The 17,500-nt window shown below is 49.1% G+C and overlaps 1 protein-coding gene across 1 annotated transcript in view; it reads right to left on the minus strand.

The window, feature by feature from the left end:
• LOC307080559 (triple functional domain protein-like) overlaps positions 1 to 17,500 on the minus strand; it is a 132,815-nt gene that overhangs the window by 72,685 nt on the left and 42,630 nt on the right. Inside the window, 7 exon segments of the mRNA XM_079743321.1 lie at positions 1,836 to 2,066; positions 2,491 to 2,622; positions 3,594 to 3,601; positions 3,604 to 3,784; positions 13,126 to 13,248; positions 15,373 to 15,939; positions 16,304 to 16,408. Coding sequence (XP_079599447.1) covers positions 1,836 to 2,066; positions 2,491 to 2,622; positions 3,594 to 3,601; positions 3,604 to 3,784; positions 13,126 to 13,248; positions 15,373 to 15,939; positions 16,304 to 16,408 — 1,347 coding nt within the window.

Raw genomic sequence — 17,500 nt, forward strand, 5'->3', positions numbered from 1 at the left:
CGGCGAGTGAGAGAAAAGGAGGGAGGGAGGTGAGGGGAGGGAGGGTGAGGGGGCAATGGAGAGGGCAGAGGAAAGAATTAGATGGCGAGGGAGACATAAAGAGAGGGAGAGAGAGGTTGAGGGAGAGAGAGAGAGAGAGAGAGAGAGAGAGAGAGAGAGACAGATCCGGAGATAGGGAGAGAGAGACAGATCCAGAGACAGGGAGAGAGAGAGACAGATACAGAGACAGGGAGAGAGAGAGAGACAGGTCAGAGACAAAGACAGGGAGAGAGACAGATACGGAGACAGAGAGAGAGAGAGAGAGAGGGAGACAGATAGAGGGACAGAGATAGGGAAAGAGAGATAGATACAGAGACAGGGAGAGAGACAGATACAGAGACAGGGAGAGAGAGAGATACAGAGACAGGGAGAGAGAGAGACAGAAACAGAGACAGGGAGATAGAGACAGATACAGAGAGACGGAGACGGAGACAGGAAGAGAGAGACAGATACAGAAACAGAGACAGGGAGAGAGCGCCATGGCGATATGGATGTAACCGGATGATGAAAGAGGGAGATAGGGGGAGATAGAGGGAAGGGAGTGGGGCTCGAGACGAGAGACGCTGTCGTTTCTAATCTCAGAGCTCTGCCATCCACACACTTGTGAGAGGTGGAGGGGTGGCTTGGGTGTTGATAACTCAATCCTCCCTCTGTCTCCATATTTCTCCCTCTTTCTTAAGGCCCAGCAGGGAGCGATTGAAGACTGGTGGCGGATGCTTTGAAGTTGAGGTTTCAAGTGAAAAGGATCACATTGTTTTTCTACTGTATGGAGTATGTTTTGTAGTCACAGCTGCAGTCGAGATACAGAGGTGATTCATAACTGCACTATAAGAAGTGCATTAGGATGATTTAAATGCTACTTTGATCCGGTCGACATAATTGGTTAACATCAGTTAATGTAAATGTGAAAGCATTAAAGTATTCAAGAAAGAATGTATCACATTTTGGGTATTTGATGGATGTATTAAGTGTATTTAACAATGTATAGCTGTGTTTAAGTCTTCGTAGCTGTATTTAAGTCTGCGCAGCTGTATTCAAGTCTGCGTAGCCGACCGTATTTGAAGGTTGGTTCTATTTCATGTTTTATTAACTAAAATCATTTTTTGAAGGTTTCTCTAAAAGCATCAGTGCTCAATTTTATCCCACTAGCTTGAATAATATCGACATCTCTTCTAAAAATGGTAAGCAGGCCATGTGAAATGCTGGATGGGGGTGTCAGTTTGGCAGTGGAGTTGCTTGAAGAAATAGCCAGTGAAACGTCTCATTTGTTGTTGATATTGATGCTCCTGAAAGGTTAATATGGATATGTTCATATTAACGTCAAGCTCATATACTTTGTGTTTTTGGCCTAGGTGCAGCATTTTTTAATTAAGAAAACCATTAAAATTTCCAATTTATAAACAGGTCGTAATTTACTTGAAAAGGAGACCTTTCCTGCTCTCACTGTTTGAAATAACAAAACTGGGCTGATTTCTATTCTATTCAAACCTGACCGGTTCTTCCGGGAAAAATAAGTAAGTGACCTCTAAGGGCGGATAATCGCAAAAACGTCTGTTCTTTGGGCTGCAGTTCACAAATCGCCCAATGTGGGGCGGTAACGAGCAGGAACCAGATTCTCACACACTTACGCACTTCAAAGTACACTTAACACAGAAGTCCATACATCAGCAGGCTGCAGTTCACGTACCGGCCAAAGGGGGGCGAGTTCGTAACGAGCAGGAACTTCGGATTCTCACACACTTCTCCACACACACACACACACACACACGCCCTTAACACGGAGGTCTGTATGTCACCTGCTGGACGTCCTGCTGGAAGACGCAGAGCTGCAGGCGCTGGTGCAGCCGCACCTTGCGGTGCTGCCAGATGTTCTCCAGCTGCCGCTGGTGGTGCAGCACCTCGTGGATGATGTCGAGCACGTGGTGCACCGCCTTGGAGTAGTTGGCCGACGCGGTCAGGGAGTCGGTGCTGCCAGGGGTCAGGGGGCGCTGCAGCTTGTCCAGCAGGGACTTCCCGTCCTGGCTCACCTGGGGGGGGGGGAAGAGTACGGTGACCACAGGCCGATGGAGTAGAGGGCAGCTCGATGGATGGATGAATGAGGGTTGATGGACGATGGATGATGGTTGATTAATGGATGAATTGATGATTTATTGATTGATGATTTGATGGATAGATGGGCGGGAGCACGAAAGGATGAGTGAATGGACCGATGAATAGATGATCAATGAATTAATGGATAGAGAACGATACCTGGATTAATGAGGATGAGTGGATGTATCTGGCTGCATGACTAATTACATATACATGGACGGAAGCTGCACCGTGTTTGTTTACGAGTGTGTGAATGTGAGTTTGAGCGTGTGTGTGAGTGCAGTCACATTGACCACATCTGCCTTCATGAGGGTTTGTGTGAGTGTGTGCGTGCGTGCGTGTGTGTGTGTGGGGACTGACCTCTGAGTATGCGGTGGTGACGTGCTCATACAGCCCCTGGTGGTGGTGGATGGTATCTTCCAGGTCCTGTAGCTCTGAGGGCAGATCGCCCTCGCCACAGGCCTTACACCACGGCTCCACGTTGCCCATGTACTACGGCGCGGGTAGACACACACACATCAGACACACACACACACACACACAGATACACATCAATGTGTGTGTGCGCACACACAAATAGTCACATACACATAGTAACATGTGCAAAAACACACACACAGGCACCCCAACACACACACATACACACACACAGACACACAAAGTCACGTTGACGGAAACACACGTTTAAAAATAGTTGAGAGAAAATGTAGAGCGGGAGAGCGAGAGGGTCAGTAGGCGTGTTCCACAGTGTGTGTGTGTGTGTGTGTGTATGTGTGTGTATGTGTATCTTCATAAGCTTATGTGTGTGTATGTGTGTATGTATATGTGAGTGAGTGTATATGTGTCCTCCTCCTCCTCCTCCTCCACCCCCATCCACCTCCTCCTCCTCCTCCTCCCCCTCCTCCTCCTCCTCCTCCTCACTCCCCCATCCACCTCCTCCTCCTCCGCCCTCCTCCTCCTCCTCCTCCCCTCCTCCTCCCCCTCCTCCTCCTCCCCTCCTCCTCTCCTCCACCCCCCTCCTCCTCCTCCTCCTCCCCCCCTACTCTCCTCCTCTCCCCCTCCCCCTCCTCCTCCTCCACCCCTCCTCCTCCTACCCCTCCTCCTCCCCCTCCTCCTCACCCCTCCCCCTCCTCCTCCGCTCCTCCTCCTCCCCCTCCTCCTCCTCTCCCCCTCCTCCTCCTCCACCCCCTCCCCCTCCTCCCCCTCCTACCCCTCCTCCTCCCCCTCCCCCTCCTCCCTCCCCCTCCTCCTCCCGCTCCTCCTCCTCACCCCTCCTCCCCTCCTCCTCCCCTCCCCTCCTCCTCCTCCTCCCCCTCCCCCTCCTCTGCTCCTCCTCCTCCCCCTCCTCCTCCTCCTCTCCTCTCCCTCTCCCCCTCCTCCTCCCCCTCCTCCCCTCCTCCTCCTCTTCCCCCTCCTCCTCCTCCCCCTCCTCCCCCTCCTCCTCCCCCTCCTCCTCCTCCTACCTGGTCGGCTTCTGGTGGAAGCTGGCGGACATCTCCAGCAGCGTGCTGCGCTCGTCCAGCGCGGCGGCGAAGGCCTTCCACTCCGCCTCCAGCTGACCCGAGATCTGCTGGATCTGCTGGGAGGCGTAGTGGCCCGACTCCAGCAGCCGGTTCCCCACCGACATGATGCGGTTGATGTTCACGTACACGTTCTGGAGGAGACACGCGGGAGAGGGGCAATGTTAGAGTCCAGCAGGGTGTGAAGTAAAACAAAAGCGCGCACAAGCCTTCACAAACGCACACACACACACAAACACACACACAGCAGCGCCCCCTGTGTCTTGGTTTGTCCGACACAAGATAGTACATATGAACTCCTTGGCAAGGTAGGTTTCTCTCACAGTGCCCACAAATGGTTGATTCTGTCTTGAGACGCTACTGCACATACAAACAGACTTAAGAGACACAGTTAGAATTGCAGAACACCATTTCTATCTGTGCCAAGGTTAAGTGTAGGAGAGGGTGTTTTATAACCGATTGGAAGGCAGCCTAAGCATTCAATTCTGAATCAAATGAAGTGCTCGATTCTTTCCTGGTTGTATGAATGTATGTAAAACGAGACTGTCAACTTAATGCAATTCTTTCTTTTTCCATACTTAGCCAGTTCATTGCAATCGGTGGTTTGAAGCAATAGCAAAAATCTAGAGTCTGATCAAAGGACCCCCCCTTGCCCTCGACCACCACATTTATCATTCAAGAATCCTAAGTGTGCGCCTCTCAGTCTATAAATCTGTGAGCATGCACAGCGGCTGCACAGAATCAAACTTTGATTTGTTATGTTACCTAGCCAGGGCAGTTTATATGCGCTGACACGTGTTGGCTAAAACAAAGAAACAGCTATGGGAAGATGCTGAACACACAAATGCAATATAATGGCTGTCAATGGCATGCCAACTGCTCATATTCAGAACCCACATTCACCACGAGAAGGGCGGAGCTGAACAGAAATCATGGCTGATTTACAAGTCGACCTAGAAAATGTCAAAAACAACCTGGGGCCTCACTCCAAACGGCCAAATCTTTCAAAGGGGTGCGCTCATAACAGGGAACCCTGTCTGAACACTGAAAACAGAAACATTGCATTCATTCTCCACCCTGTGTGTTTCTTATATTTGGTTATTAATACTCGGGCCCCAAGCTGTGTTGTGTAGATAGGCACGGATCAGCACACACTAATTAACCACTGTGTTAACAGACTGTTATTATTCCACTCAATTACGGCTCCTGGCAGCTATTATGGCTTGTTTCGATCACAATGGGAGGCAAAAGGTGAGGCTAGCAGCGGTAAAAAGGCATTAGGATTCCTCCCGTGTGTGTGTGGGGGTTGCCGTCTGCTCCTTTTATCATGGAACCTCGCACAGCGCTTTTGATTTAGAGTTTTCCAACCGCATCGCCCTAAGTAGATGAGCAACACGAAGAAGAAGAAGTCAACCCTTCTCTCTGTGGAAATACAGCATATCGAGTGGCTTGTTTCTACTGTCGGGCTAGACGGGGGTATGGTAACGCTTAACAAATACTGAAGCGGTAAGCCTTTATTACGACCCCGTTAAAATATGTGTTTGTGTCGTATTATATTCTAATACTGGATCAATGCAATTCATTTTTCGCCAGCAGCTGCTCCCAACTGGAGTCTTCGGAAGCAGCAACGTCAACAGGAATATAACTGAAGATGTACTTCATTCATCAGAGGAAAGACATTCGGGATGTGTTTTGTAGCAAACAGTAGACAGGAAGTTTCGGCGTTGCAGAATTTCCGAGATTGATGGCTTTTAAATGCATCGGAACAGACTATTTTTCAAACTGTGTCCACCTTTTGGCGTTTATGTTCACAATTCGATACCAACGTTTGCGTTGCGTAAGCACTGGCCGAAACAGAAAACCGATCCAACGCTGGGTTTTGATCCGATATTTCATCAGCTCTTCTGTCCTGTGTTTGTAGAACATGGTTTTTTGAGAAGCAGCTCCTGAATCTCAAACCGTACCCCACTCACCCCTCAGAGCAAGGTACTAGTGAGTGTCTACCAAAGAGGGGGCCAGGTGAGGTTGGGCCGTGATGAGTCACTCATACATACAGACAGCCGCCTTTGTTTTTAATTGCTGTTTTGCATCTCCATCTGGACGGCAACAGCTGTCCTTCTCACACAAAGCCTAACGCGGTTTTAAATATGCTCTGTCACTCATTAAGAGCCGACAAATCACTGACTACCTCGTCCCGCTCTGCCCAGAGTAAAGACTGCTTCTGTGTCGTCAACAGATGTTGACGTTGAGGTGCAATTTAAAGGTTTATACTGGTTTGGAAATGATCCACCCCCTCCACCAAAGCAGCTATAAAATAATCAATAAACACTGCACAAATCATATATATATATATATTTATGTATTCATCCCCCCTTTCAGCCTTTTTATTCTAGAGTTGTTTTTTTAACACTCTAGTAACACTACCTCTCTGACAGTCAGCGTTTTGTACGGAGAATAAACAGCTGATCTCTATCTCCAGCTCAGGCTGTTGTTGACCCTGCCAAGCCAGGTCGCGCTGGACAGGAGCATATATCCCCCCCCCCCCCCCTCCACTGGATGTGGACGCAGCTTCAACTGATCTTTAAACATGAAGAGCAAACACAGACGCTTCAGGAGTGGAGGCCACAAAAAGGAAACGATCCTAACCTCGCTGGCTGACTTACCCATGTCTCTCGGGATAAGATGGGTTCAGATGTACTTTATTACTCCCTGCCACGACATTAAGGAGTCCCAGGAAACTAAAATATACGAATATAAATGCCTATATAGATTTACGAATATAAGTCGATATAGGCCTCCAACACAATATGAGTAGTAGCGACGAAAATGGCCGAAAACAAATGGTGTGTAGAGTCGAGGCTGACATTATTCACCGGGTTATACTACATTAGTGAAACAATCCATTATTGACCGTTATAAATGTGTTCCTAAAGTGCCCAGCATATGCTACATTATTGAAACCACGCACTATTGAGCATTTTACTGCAGTGCTCCACAAGAGTCCATAATAAACTCCACCCTTAACCTGGGGGGGTAGGGCTCAGAGCCCTCCAGCGTTACCTACCACCCAGGGAGAACAGCATCACTGTGACGCGTGTATCAGGATGAACGCTCAGTTCAGCCTGTCACCTAAAGAAAATGTAGGCCATCTTAATGTGCACTCACAGTCGTAGTATACTCTTATCAATCTGTCTGTCTGTCAGAGGGTGCTCCCTCATTTAAGTTGACAAGCAGAGCATTGCATCGTTAATGGCTCTATGTGTGTGTGCGTGCGCGCGCGCGTGTGTGTGTGTGTGTGCGCTAGTAACAGATAGCAGATGATACTGCAGATACATATACACACACGCACGCACACACACAGGCAGAGAAGAGGCTTGACCTCTCGTCCTCCAATAATAAGCCTCAAGGCCTCTCGTCCATCTGTGAGATGTTAGGAAGGAGGAGGATAAATACCACACAGACGGGCCTGAGCCGGCGCCAGCCTGCTGGAGCTACTGCGAGATGGACTAATTAGAGGAGAGCCAGAGAGAGAGCCAGAGTGAGAGTGAGAGAGAGTGAGAGAGAGAAGGAGAGAGAGTCAGAGAGAGAGAGGGAGAGGGAGAGGGAGAGAGAGAAGGAGAGAGAGTCAGAGAGTGAGAGGGAGAGAGAGAGCCAGAGTGAGAGGGAGTGACAGTCAGATTGAGAGGGAGAGAGAGATAGAGTCAGAGAGAGAGAGGGAGAGGGAGAGAGTCAGAGTGAGAATGAGAGAGATAGAGACAGGGCCAGAGTGAGAGGGAGAGAGAATCAGATTGAGAGGGAGAGAGTCAGATTGAGAGTGAGAGAGAGTGAGAGGGAGAGAGAGAGTCAGAGTGTGAGGGAGAGAGAGAGAGAGGGAGAGGGAGAGAGAGAGAGGGAGAGAGAGTCAGAGTGAGAGGGAGAGAGAGTCAGAGTGAGAGGGAAAGAGTGAGAGAGAGCTTGGGAGCGAAAGAGCGATATGGCAAGTGAGAGAATGTGAGCGAAAGCGAGTGAGAGAGTAAGAGTGAGCGAGAAGAGAAAGAGCGAGCACGATAGTGAGACTGAGAGTTAGAGCAATAGTGAAATAGCGAGTTAGAGTGGGACAGAGCAAGACTGAGAATAAGCGAGAGGGAGAGAGAGTCAGAGTGAGAGGGAGAGAGAGTCAGAGCGAGAGGGAGAGAGTCAGAGTGAGAGGGAGAGAGAGTCAGAGTGAGAGGGAGAGAGAGTGAGAGGAAGAGAGTCAGAGTGTGAGGGAGAGAGAGAGAGAGAGAGCGTGGGAGCGACAGAGCGATAGAGCAAGTGAGAGAATGTGAGCGAAAGCGAGTGAGAGAGAGTAAGAGTGAGAGTGAGAGAGATCTAGAGCGAAAGTGAGCGTAAGAGCAAGAGAACGAGAGGGCGAGTTACAGTGAGCGAGTGTGAACAAAAGTAAGAGAGAGAGATAGAGTCAGAGAGAGAGAGAGAGAGAGAGAGGGAGTCAGAGTGAGAGGGAGAGAGAGCCAGAGACAGTGCCAGATTGAGAGGGAGGGAGAGTGTGAGGGAGAGAGAAAGAGGGAGAGAGTCAGAGTGAGAGAGAGTCAGAGTGTGAGGGAGAGAGAGAGAGAGGGAGAGAGAGTCAGAGTAAGAGGGAGAGAGAGTCAGAGTGAGAGAGAGTCAGAGTGTGAGGGAGAGAGAGAGAGAGGGAGAGAGAGTCAGAGTAAGAGGGAGAGAGAGTCAGAGTGAGAGGGAGAGAGTCAGAGTGAGAGGGAGAGAGTCAGATTGAGAGGGAGAGAGTCAGAGTGAGAGGGAGAGAGAGTGAGAGAGAGTGAGAGGGAGCAAGAGAGTCAGAGTGTGAGGGAGAGAGTCAGATTGAGAGGGAGAGAGTCAGAGTGAGAGGGAGAGAGAGAAAGGGAGAGAGAGCGAGAAGGAGAGAGTCAGAGTGAGAGGGAGAGAGTCAGAGTGAGAGGGAGAGAGAGTGAGAGACAGTGAGAGGGAGTCAGAGTGTGAGGGAGAGAGTCAGATTGAGAGGGAGAGAGTCAGAGTGAGAGTGAGAGAGAGTGAGGTAGAGAGAGCGAGAAGGAGAGAGTCAGACTGAGAGCGAGAGTGTTAGAGTGAGAGGGAGAGAGAGTCAGAGTGAGAGGGAGAGAGAGCCAGAGTGAGAGGGAAAGAGTGAGAGAGAGCGTGGGAGCGACAGAGCGATAGGGCAAGTGAGAGACTGTGAGCGAAAGCGAGTGAGAGAGAGTGAGAGAGAGATCTAGAGCGATAGTGAGAGTAAGAGCAAGAGAATGAGAGGGCGAGTTAGTGTGAGCAAGTGTGAACAAAAGTAAGAGAGAGAGAGAGTGAGTTAGAGTGGGACAGAGCAAGACTGAGAATAAGCGAGAAGGAGTGAGATCGAGGAGATGTCCAGGGAAGGAGGCAAAGCGCCAGGGTGGTGCGGAGGAAGTAATCCTGGGATTAAAGCTCACAGGGGTAAGACTGATGACGGGGGGGACAGCAGGTGGGCGGGTGAAGAAGGGAGCCAGGGAGATATTTAAGAAAGTTCTAGAGAAGGACGAGAGACAAGAGAGCGGAAGAGGAACAAGACTGCTGAATCAGAGAAGAGAGAGTCATGGATAAAAATGTGTACAATATAAACGTTGACTGTTTGGATCAAAGCCGTGGAGTTAAACATGACAGTTGTATTTATTTCTCTTTCTTTTTGTTGAAGGAAAATTCGGATTCGATTTTGCGAACTGTGTCAACATTGTCGTTAGCCTAATTGAAATACTTTCAAACATGCTGTATAATTGCTGATTGTAATTTACACAGGCAGGAAGCTACAGGCACTTCAAATCATCAAGGGCATCACAGGTGCTGAAAAAAAAAAAGACCACCATTGAATACGCCTTGCCGTGGTTCGTCGGTTGCCATGACAACCGTCGTTTTCCAACGAGGTACCGCACATCAGCAGTTCTGCCCCCTGCTCCCTGATGTTACAACCCTCACCTGCCTCCAGAAATCAACGCATAGCGCTCAAAACAAAACTGCAAGACACTTTACGGTCTTTAGGAAAGACTGTAATAACTGCCAGGCATCAAAGTCAGTAATCTCAACGCAGCCTTTCCCCTGGCGGGGCTCAGAGTAGAAACATCACGTCAACCTGTCAGAAATGTTTTATGGTGCTAAAATAAACCCCGACAGATAGTGTACTGCGGATGAAAAGAGTTCAGTTTAATGTTTGTAGTTCGAAGCCAAGGATCATTGGCTCATGGGCAGGTGTAAACCTTGAGTTAAGTACCGGTTGGGGAAGAGAGAGTTTTGTGTGTATGTGTTTTTCAGTGTGTCTATTGAGTCGTTTGTGGTTGTTAATGTACGTACTGTTTACTGTAAATGTGTACATGAGCTCCAAAATAGAAAAATACATGTTATTGCTTTTGAGCTGCTTGAAAACCGAAGCTTTTGTGTGGATGTTTTATATATTATTTTTGTATGCCTGTTTTCCACAAGCCCTTTCCGAAACCATGAATAAGTCATTCGACACCTCTCTTCAGCAGGCCCCCTTCAACCCAGTCACTTCAACCCTACTAGCTTGGAGTTTCTTGAATGTATCACACGCACACAAACACACACACAAATACTCTCTCACACACATACAAACACTGTAACAAATACACACACACACACACACCAAAACTACTACTCTCACACACACTCTTACGAATAAATACACACACGCATAAACACAAAGACACTTGTGCAGGCATATGTGGTCAATATGCTTACACACACACACAAACACACACACAGCTGGACCCCCCCCCCCCCCGCCCTGAGCCTGACAAGGTGTGTTATCAGCCAGTCATGCACCATACAGGAAGGGGAAGCTGCACATCCTGTGAGAGAATGGGCTGAGGGAGCAGTGGTCCACCAAACTGTATGTGTGCGTGTGGGTGTGTGTATGTGTGAGTGTGTGAGTGTAATCACATATGACTATATGAGCGTTTGTGTGTTTGTGTTTGTGCGTGAGAGAGAGGGTAATCGCATTGATCACATATGCCTCATGAGTGTTTGTGTGTGTATGTGCGTATGTGCACGTGTGTGTGCGTGTGTATCCAGAGCACCCCCCCTGTGTGTTCTCTACTCCAGTGGTGTGGTACCGGGTCACTCCCTGTTTCCGGTGTTGACACACCGTGCCCAGGGTGGGGGGCTCACGGCCACAGCAGGGGGGCCGGCAGGATCCCCCAGCAGGAGGTCCAAAATGAAAACCCACGTCTGCCCCAGTTTCTCCCCGTGACTTCTTTAAGCACAGCATGCAATAATCACTACTACAGAGAGGAGTGTGAGGTGTGTACGATATCACGAATCGCTTCGGCTACTTTCTTTCACTACGCTTTGCAGCACCATAACTTTCTGGTAGACAGTAGGTTGCTGGTTTGATCCCCGGCTGCTCCTAGCTGGGTGTCGAGGTGTCCCTGAGCTAGACGCCTCCCCCTAGCTGCTCTGGGCAGAGAGGTGGGGCGTCTGTACTATAAGCTCCAGAAAGGGAATCATAACGGTACCCCACATTGACCCCCGAGGAGACTCGACTTCCTTTCCTCCTTTCCTTGAAGCAAGTCAAAGTAATCAGCCAAACAGCTTACTAAATGTAGAGATATACTTAATAGTACAGCCAGTGTAAGAACTAAAGCAACCACTGTTAAATCCCCATCAGCCGTGCTTTAATCGTTCAACTGTGTCAGATCGTTTTATATTTTCTATCACATTGTTTTTTTCTTTCTTTCTTTCTTACCGGTTCAATTGACCGCCGCAATACCGAGAAAACACTGAGTCCCAAGAATAAGACGTTGCACGTGCATCCTGCAGCCCTGCCGTTAAGAGCCCTCCACATCCGCTCCCGGGGCTATGGGAGTCATCAACAGGAAAGATGTGTTTTGTGAGCTTGTTTTGCCGCTCTGCTCCAGAGGAAGCTCCGACCGGCGGAGCCTCCGAAGCCAAAGCTATCTCTGTTTAGACAACATGGCCGCCGCAGCAGCAGCAGCAGCAGCAGCAGCAGGGTGTGGTGGGGGACGGGGGCGACGGGGGCGACGACGACGGACTGTTTGACCCGGGTCCACGCCCATGTTCCGGGCTGCGCTCCGGGCCTTAGTGGCTCGGCCGCTGGGCCGCAGGGCCCAATGACAGACCACACAAGAACAACAATCCCATGCAGGATGGGGCAACGCATCCGTCTGGGACCAGGAGAAATAAACATGTGTTTGATGGTAGAGAGACAGAAGGAGAGAGAGAGAGAGAGAGAGAGAGAGTGAGAGAGTTAGAGAGAGAGAGAGAGAGAGAGAGAAAGAGAGAGAGAGCGCAAGCGCGCAAGAGAGAGGTAGTGAGAGAGAGAGAGAGAGAAAGAGAAAGAGAGAGAGCGAGAGAGAGAGAGAGAGAGAAAGAGAGAGAGAGAGAGAGCGCAAGCGCGCAAGAGAGAGGTAGTGAGAGAGAGAGAGAGAGAGAGAGAGAAAGAGAAAGAGCGAGAGAGAGAGAGAGAGAGAGAGATGGAGTGAGATAGAGGTAGAGATAAATATGGCGGGAGATCAAGAGAGAGCTAAAGAGATTGATAAACAGGGAAATAGTGTGAGAGAGAGATAGGGAGACAGATGGATGGATAGAGGGAGAAAGAAAGAAAGAAAGAAGCTCAAAAACGAAAAGCTATCAAAACAAACGAGAGTCAGCCAGGGCAGCCAGTCCACCCGCTGCCCAGGTCTGGTTCCCCGCCTCCACCCCCCCAACCCAGCACCGCTGTGCCCCGCGGGCTGCAGACCACAGCGGGCTGCACACCAACACAGCCAGGCACAGCGCCCTGCTTTAGGGCAAGTCACATGACAGCGACTGAGATAATGAGGGCTGACAGGACAGAGCAGCAGGAGGAGGAGGAGGAGGAGGAGGAGGAGGAGGAGGAGGAGAGGGCTAGGGAGTGTCTCAGGAGAACGGAGAGAACATACTTTATGGAGTCCGGAGGAGAAGAGAACAAAAGGAGAATGGGTGTTTGGCGGGGGGGGGGGGTGGCTTTGAGTCAGGCAAGCGGTCAGTGCAAGCGGGTGTGGAGATAAAGCCACCATCTATTCCCTTTGTTTTAGCCTCTTACCCCCGTGTGACAACACAAGCTTATATATGTGTGCGTGTGAGTGTATGTGTGTGTGTGTTTGTGTGCATGCCTGGGTGTTCATCTCATAGAGGAAGCATGTCCTACCATGCGCACGCATTATGCATGTATGTATGTATGTATGTATTTGTCATGCAGTATGTATGTATGTATATGTGTGGGTGTGTCTGTATGTGTGTGTGTATGTGTATATGTACACATGTGTCTGTGTGTGTGTGTGTCTGTCTGCCTGTGTGTGTGTGTGTGTTTGTGTGCGTTTGTGTCTGAAAAGAAGCGTGTCCTACCATGCATTCTGTCTGTCCGCATGTGTGTCTGCGTGTGCGCGTGTGTGCGTATGCGTGTGTGTGGGTGTGTGTCTGTCCTAGAGGAGGCGTGTCCTACCATGCAGTTCATGGCGAAGTGGTTGTGCTGTGTCTGCAGCTCCACGGCGTGCTGGTTGTTCCTGCCGATCTCCGTGTAGCTGGTCAGGAAGAGGCCCTTGTTGTGCATGATCCAGTCAAACATCTGGGGGGGAGACAAGAGAAGGACCAATCGGATTAGAGCGAAGACAAAAGAAAACAAAAGATGCATCTTTCATATGGGTATAGTGCTAAGCATCGTGCAGCATCTCGTCCTAGTTATCTTTGTTGTACACGGGGTATGGGATAACCTGGCGATAGTTAGTGCTTGGCACTTACACTTAGTTTCTATGAACATCCTTACTGTACGTACAGCAATATATTGCTGTTTCTCTTTCTTCTGAGAAATGTACTTATTGTAAGTCGCTTCGGATAAAAGTGTCTGCTAAATGCCCTAAAAGTAAATGTAAATAAGTATTTAGGTGTGTTGCTGGGAACACGACTTGACGCCTGGTTACCAGCTGGACTCACATGCCAGCACTTCTGCACCCCTAAAGACACGAAGCACTCTCAAGCTATTTAATTTAACTTAAAGTGTCTTGCCTGTTATGCTACTATAAGTTTATGCTTAGACATTATGGCACCCGTTGCACCCCTAACCGTCGCTGGAACGAGGAATCCCTCTTTCCGCCTTCCTTGCCAAGCTTTCTTCCTTGAGCGTTAAAGGTTCTTTATGGGGTTAGGGTAAGAGGGGTGTCATAAAGCCCCATGAGGCTGTAACTGTGTTTTGACGGCTATACACATAAAATGCACTCGGCTTGATTGATTTGGTCGACGAGATCTCCAAGAAAAAAGGGAAGCTGGAAGAAAAACAGGGATTGTTTCAAAAGTTGGACGTCAAAATATGGACGCTTCAGATCTGTAGCTGTTGGCTTTCGTCGCCTCACTTTCCGCTCACAAGATGTGACATCAGATAGAGTAAAACATGGCGGCTGTGTTTCCCTCGACTGATGTTTTAAGAGGGAGACGTGTTATTGTCCCTAATGAGTAAGAGAAAGACATCTAGATTATGTCAGCTGTGCGTGTGTGTGTCTGTGTGTGTCTATGTGAGTGAGTGTGTCTGTGTGACTGTGTGTGTGTGTCTGTATGACTGTGTGTGTGTGTGTCTTTGTGTCTATGTATCTATGTGAGTGTGTGTGTGTGTGTGTCTATGTTAGTGTGTATGTGTCTGTGTGTGTCAACGTGAGTATTTGCGTGAGTATGTGTATGTTTGTGTGCGTGTGCCTGTATGTGTTTATGCATGAGCGTCTGCTGCCCAGCTTGCAAGGCTCTTCCCGGAATGCACACAAAATCCCCACAAGCATGCACCTACACACACACACACGCAAACACACACACACACACACACACACACACACACACACACACACACACACACACAAACACATCTGTGTTTTGAATGAAAAATGCATTAAATAAAATAAAAGAGATCTCTGTCAGGGGTAGAAATAACTACTTGCATATGTTCCTCAGTAACAGAGCCGCTATAATCTGGCCTGCATGGGATCAAAGCCCATCTTGGGATCAAATAATTGTCATATTTTAAAATGCAGGGCATAGTCTGGTATGCATTTATGCCAATGCAAATGCAATGTAAACAGCATATCCATTTGCATTTTTCCACATCTTCCACTTTATATATACAGTTTGGTCCATGTACAATGACAATACTGCTATAAGAATCATGATATATCTGTACCATTTCGTTGTCTTAAATAGTATCGTTCACTAGAAACTATGGGCTGAGGCATTGCACATTTCCGATGCAAAAAAACACACTGAATTGCAACACATTCATCCCTATAAATACACCTGTTATGCCCCTTAAATGTGCGGAAGCAGAAAGTTGCAATTTTCGAACAGCAGCCAGCGAGAGCCCATGGAATTAGGTTAGGGTTAGGGTTAGCGGTAGGGTTATGGTTATGGTTAGGGTTAGGGTTAGGGATAAGTTTAGCGGTTAGGGTTGGGTTTTCATATTTTATTTCGGATTTTGAGAATCCATTACTTTTGAGGCCCTGGCACACTGTTCTCTGACTTCTTTGGGGACATTCATTCCATGTATCTCATTACATTTCTATACCGGATATTCCTTTTCCCAGAAAAAATAAGGAATACAAAGGATAAGGGGAAACAGGAAAACATGGGAGCGGTGCCCCTGGGGATAGGGTCGGGGTCGGAATCAGGGGTCAGGGGTCAGGGGTCAGGGGTCAGGGGTCTGGGTCGGACCCACCTTCTCGGCGTCCTGCTCAAACAGACGGAGCTGGAAGCACTGGTCCAGCTTCAGCTTCCTCATGTGCCAGAGCTGCTGCAGGTGCTGCCGCGTGCCGTGCAGCTTCTCCAGCACGCCCGTCACGCTGCCGGCCAGGTGGTGGGCGTCGGCGTGCCTCTGGTACCCCTCCGACCCCCCGCCGTGGTGCGGCGGGTGGTGTGGCTGGAGGAGGTGGTGGTAGTCGTTGGCGTCGCCGCTCGCTCCGCCTCCTCCTCCTCCTCCTCCTCCTCCTCCTCCTCGGTTACCATAGCTACCGTCTCCGGCGCAGACAACACCGCCGCCGCCGCCAGCGGTGGTACTGGCGGTGAGGGTCTGCAGCCTCTGCAGCAGCCTCTTCCCCTGGGCGTCCAGCTCCTCCACGGAGGCTTTGGTGGCCCGCTTCTTGAGCCCTGCGTGGTCCTCCATCAGCCGGCGGGCCCCCTCCAGGTCCCGGGGCAGGTCCCGCTGGGAGAGGGTCTCCTGGAGCTCCTCCAGGCGAGACAGGGCGCGGGCCGCGTCGCCGGCGAACGTCTCGAAGGAGAGCCGCACCTGCGAGGTAGGGGGAGGACAGCGGGGCGTGACACGCGGGAGGCGACGGGGGGTCGATGATTGCGGCTCGATAGGTCGCTGATCGGAGTGTTAAAGGATTTGAACAGTGGCCTATATGGGATGAAGCGATAAAACACAATCTGAAAGGTACTGATAAGAAACGGTGCAGCCGCGTACTATTTACAAAAGAGCTTTACAAGCACTTAGCCAGCATAGCAGAAAACGGCCTTCTATTATTAGACGCGACACCAAACAATTTTCTGGGATCTAGTCGTCGCACAACTTGGGTTGTTTGTGCTGTTCATGATCCGCCGCAAAAAGACTAAACTAGGCTGAATCTCCAGAGAGAGAGTAACCAACCCACCTCAATCCAGTCCTCATGGTTGTACTCCAGGCTGCCCTCGAAGTCAGCTGTCAGCTGGGAGGGGTCCACAATCTTGTTCAGGCCCTCTAAGGACACCATCACCGTCTGAAAACAGCAGGCAGTGGAGGTCAGGGCCCAGAGGTTGAAGTCAAGGGAGGAGAAGGGGAGGGAGAGAGAGAACAAGGATGAATGGAGATGAGAGAGCAAGAGGGGGGAGAGAGAGAGAAAGAGAGAGGTCAGAGAGAGAGACAGAGAGAGAAAGACAGAGAGACAGAGAGAAAGAGACAAAGAGAAATAATGAATGAGAGTGAATGAGAGATAGAGAAAGGGATAGATAGCAAAGGAAATGGAGAAGGGAGAATGGAAGACATTCTTAAATCGGTATTATGTTTCAAAAAAATGTTATAAAACCACTGAAACTTCTCAGCTTTGTCTAAATATTCCACATAGCTGGTTGTGTTGAGCTTGGATTACTGAAGGAATGTGCAGAGCCACAGCTCTCAAACACACACACACACACATACACACAGACACAAACACTGATCCACGCACACACACACCTACACACAAGCCACCGTTAGGATCTCAGTGCTCCAAAAAAAAAAGAGAAAAGAAAACATTCCAGAAGCATCTATGTTATCATTGCAGAAAGCCCAAATGTTAGGGCCGTAGGACACATCCACAACAGGAAACTGAGAGGGTCAAAGTTCACTCCAGCACAGGGAAGAAAAAAAAAGTGTGTAGGGAAATAATTAGATGCAGAGCCAATTCATCATCCGGTCATTCGTTTTAATCCACAAAACACACTCTAATAGTTTCTAAAGAGAGAACATTCAACGACCTTCTAGATAAATTGATTATCCATAGCTGTGGTTAAAGGAAAGAAGGTTTCCATGTCCTGCATTTCAGATTCATGAATAGCCATGAGAGCTGATTAGCTTAATGGAGCAGCTAGGCTAAGTATGTGTGTTTAACGGGGCCACATTTATAAATACACAACAAAAACTTGTCATTAATAGGAAATCCAGAATTCCATGGAACCTTATAATTATGTTATTATGTACAAGTTATTATGTTAGAAACAATTAAAACTGTTTACTTTCCGATATAAAAACTTCTATGAAGCAATCGTTCTGGTCCGAAACCAGTTCCCTACCGCTGAGACAGAGCGCTCTGCCCGCGTCCTATATACTCGGT

The sequence above is a fragment of the Pollachius pollachius genome (assembly GCF_949987615.1).
Source record: "Pollachius pollachius genome assembly, chromosome: 1".
Taxonomy (NCBI): domain Eukaryota; kingdom Metazoa; phylum Chordata; class Actinopteri; order Gadiformes; family Gadidae; genus Pollachius; species Pollachius pollachius.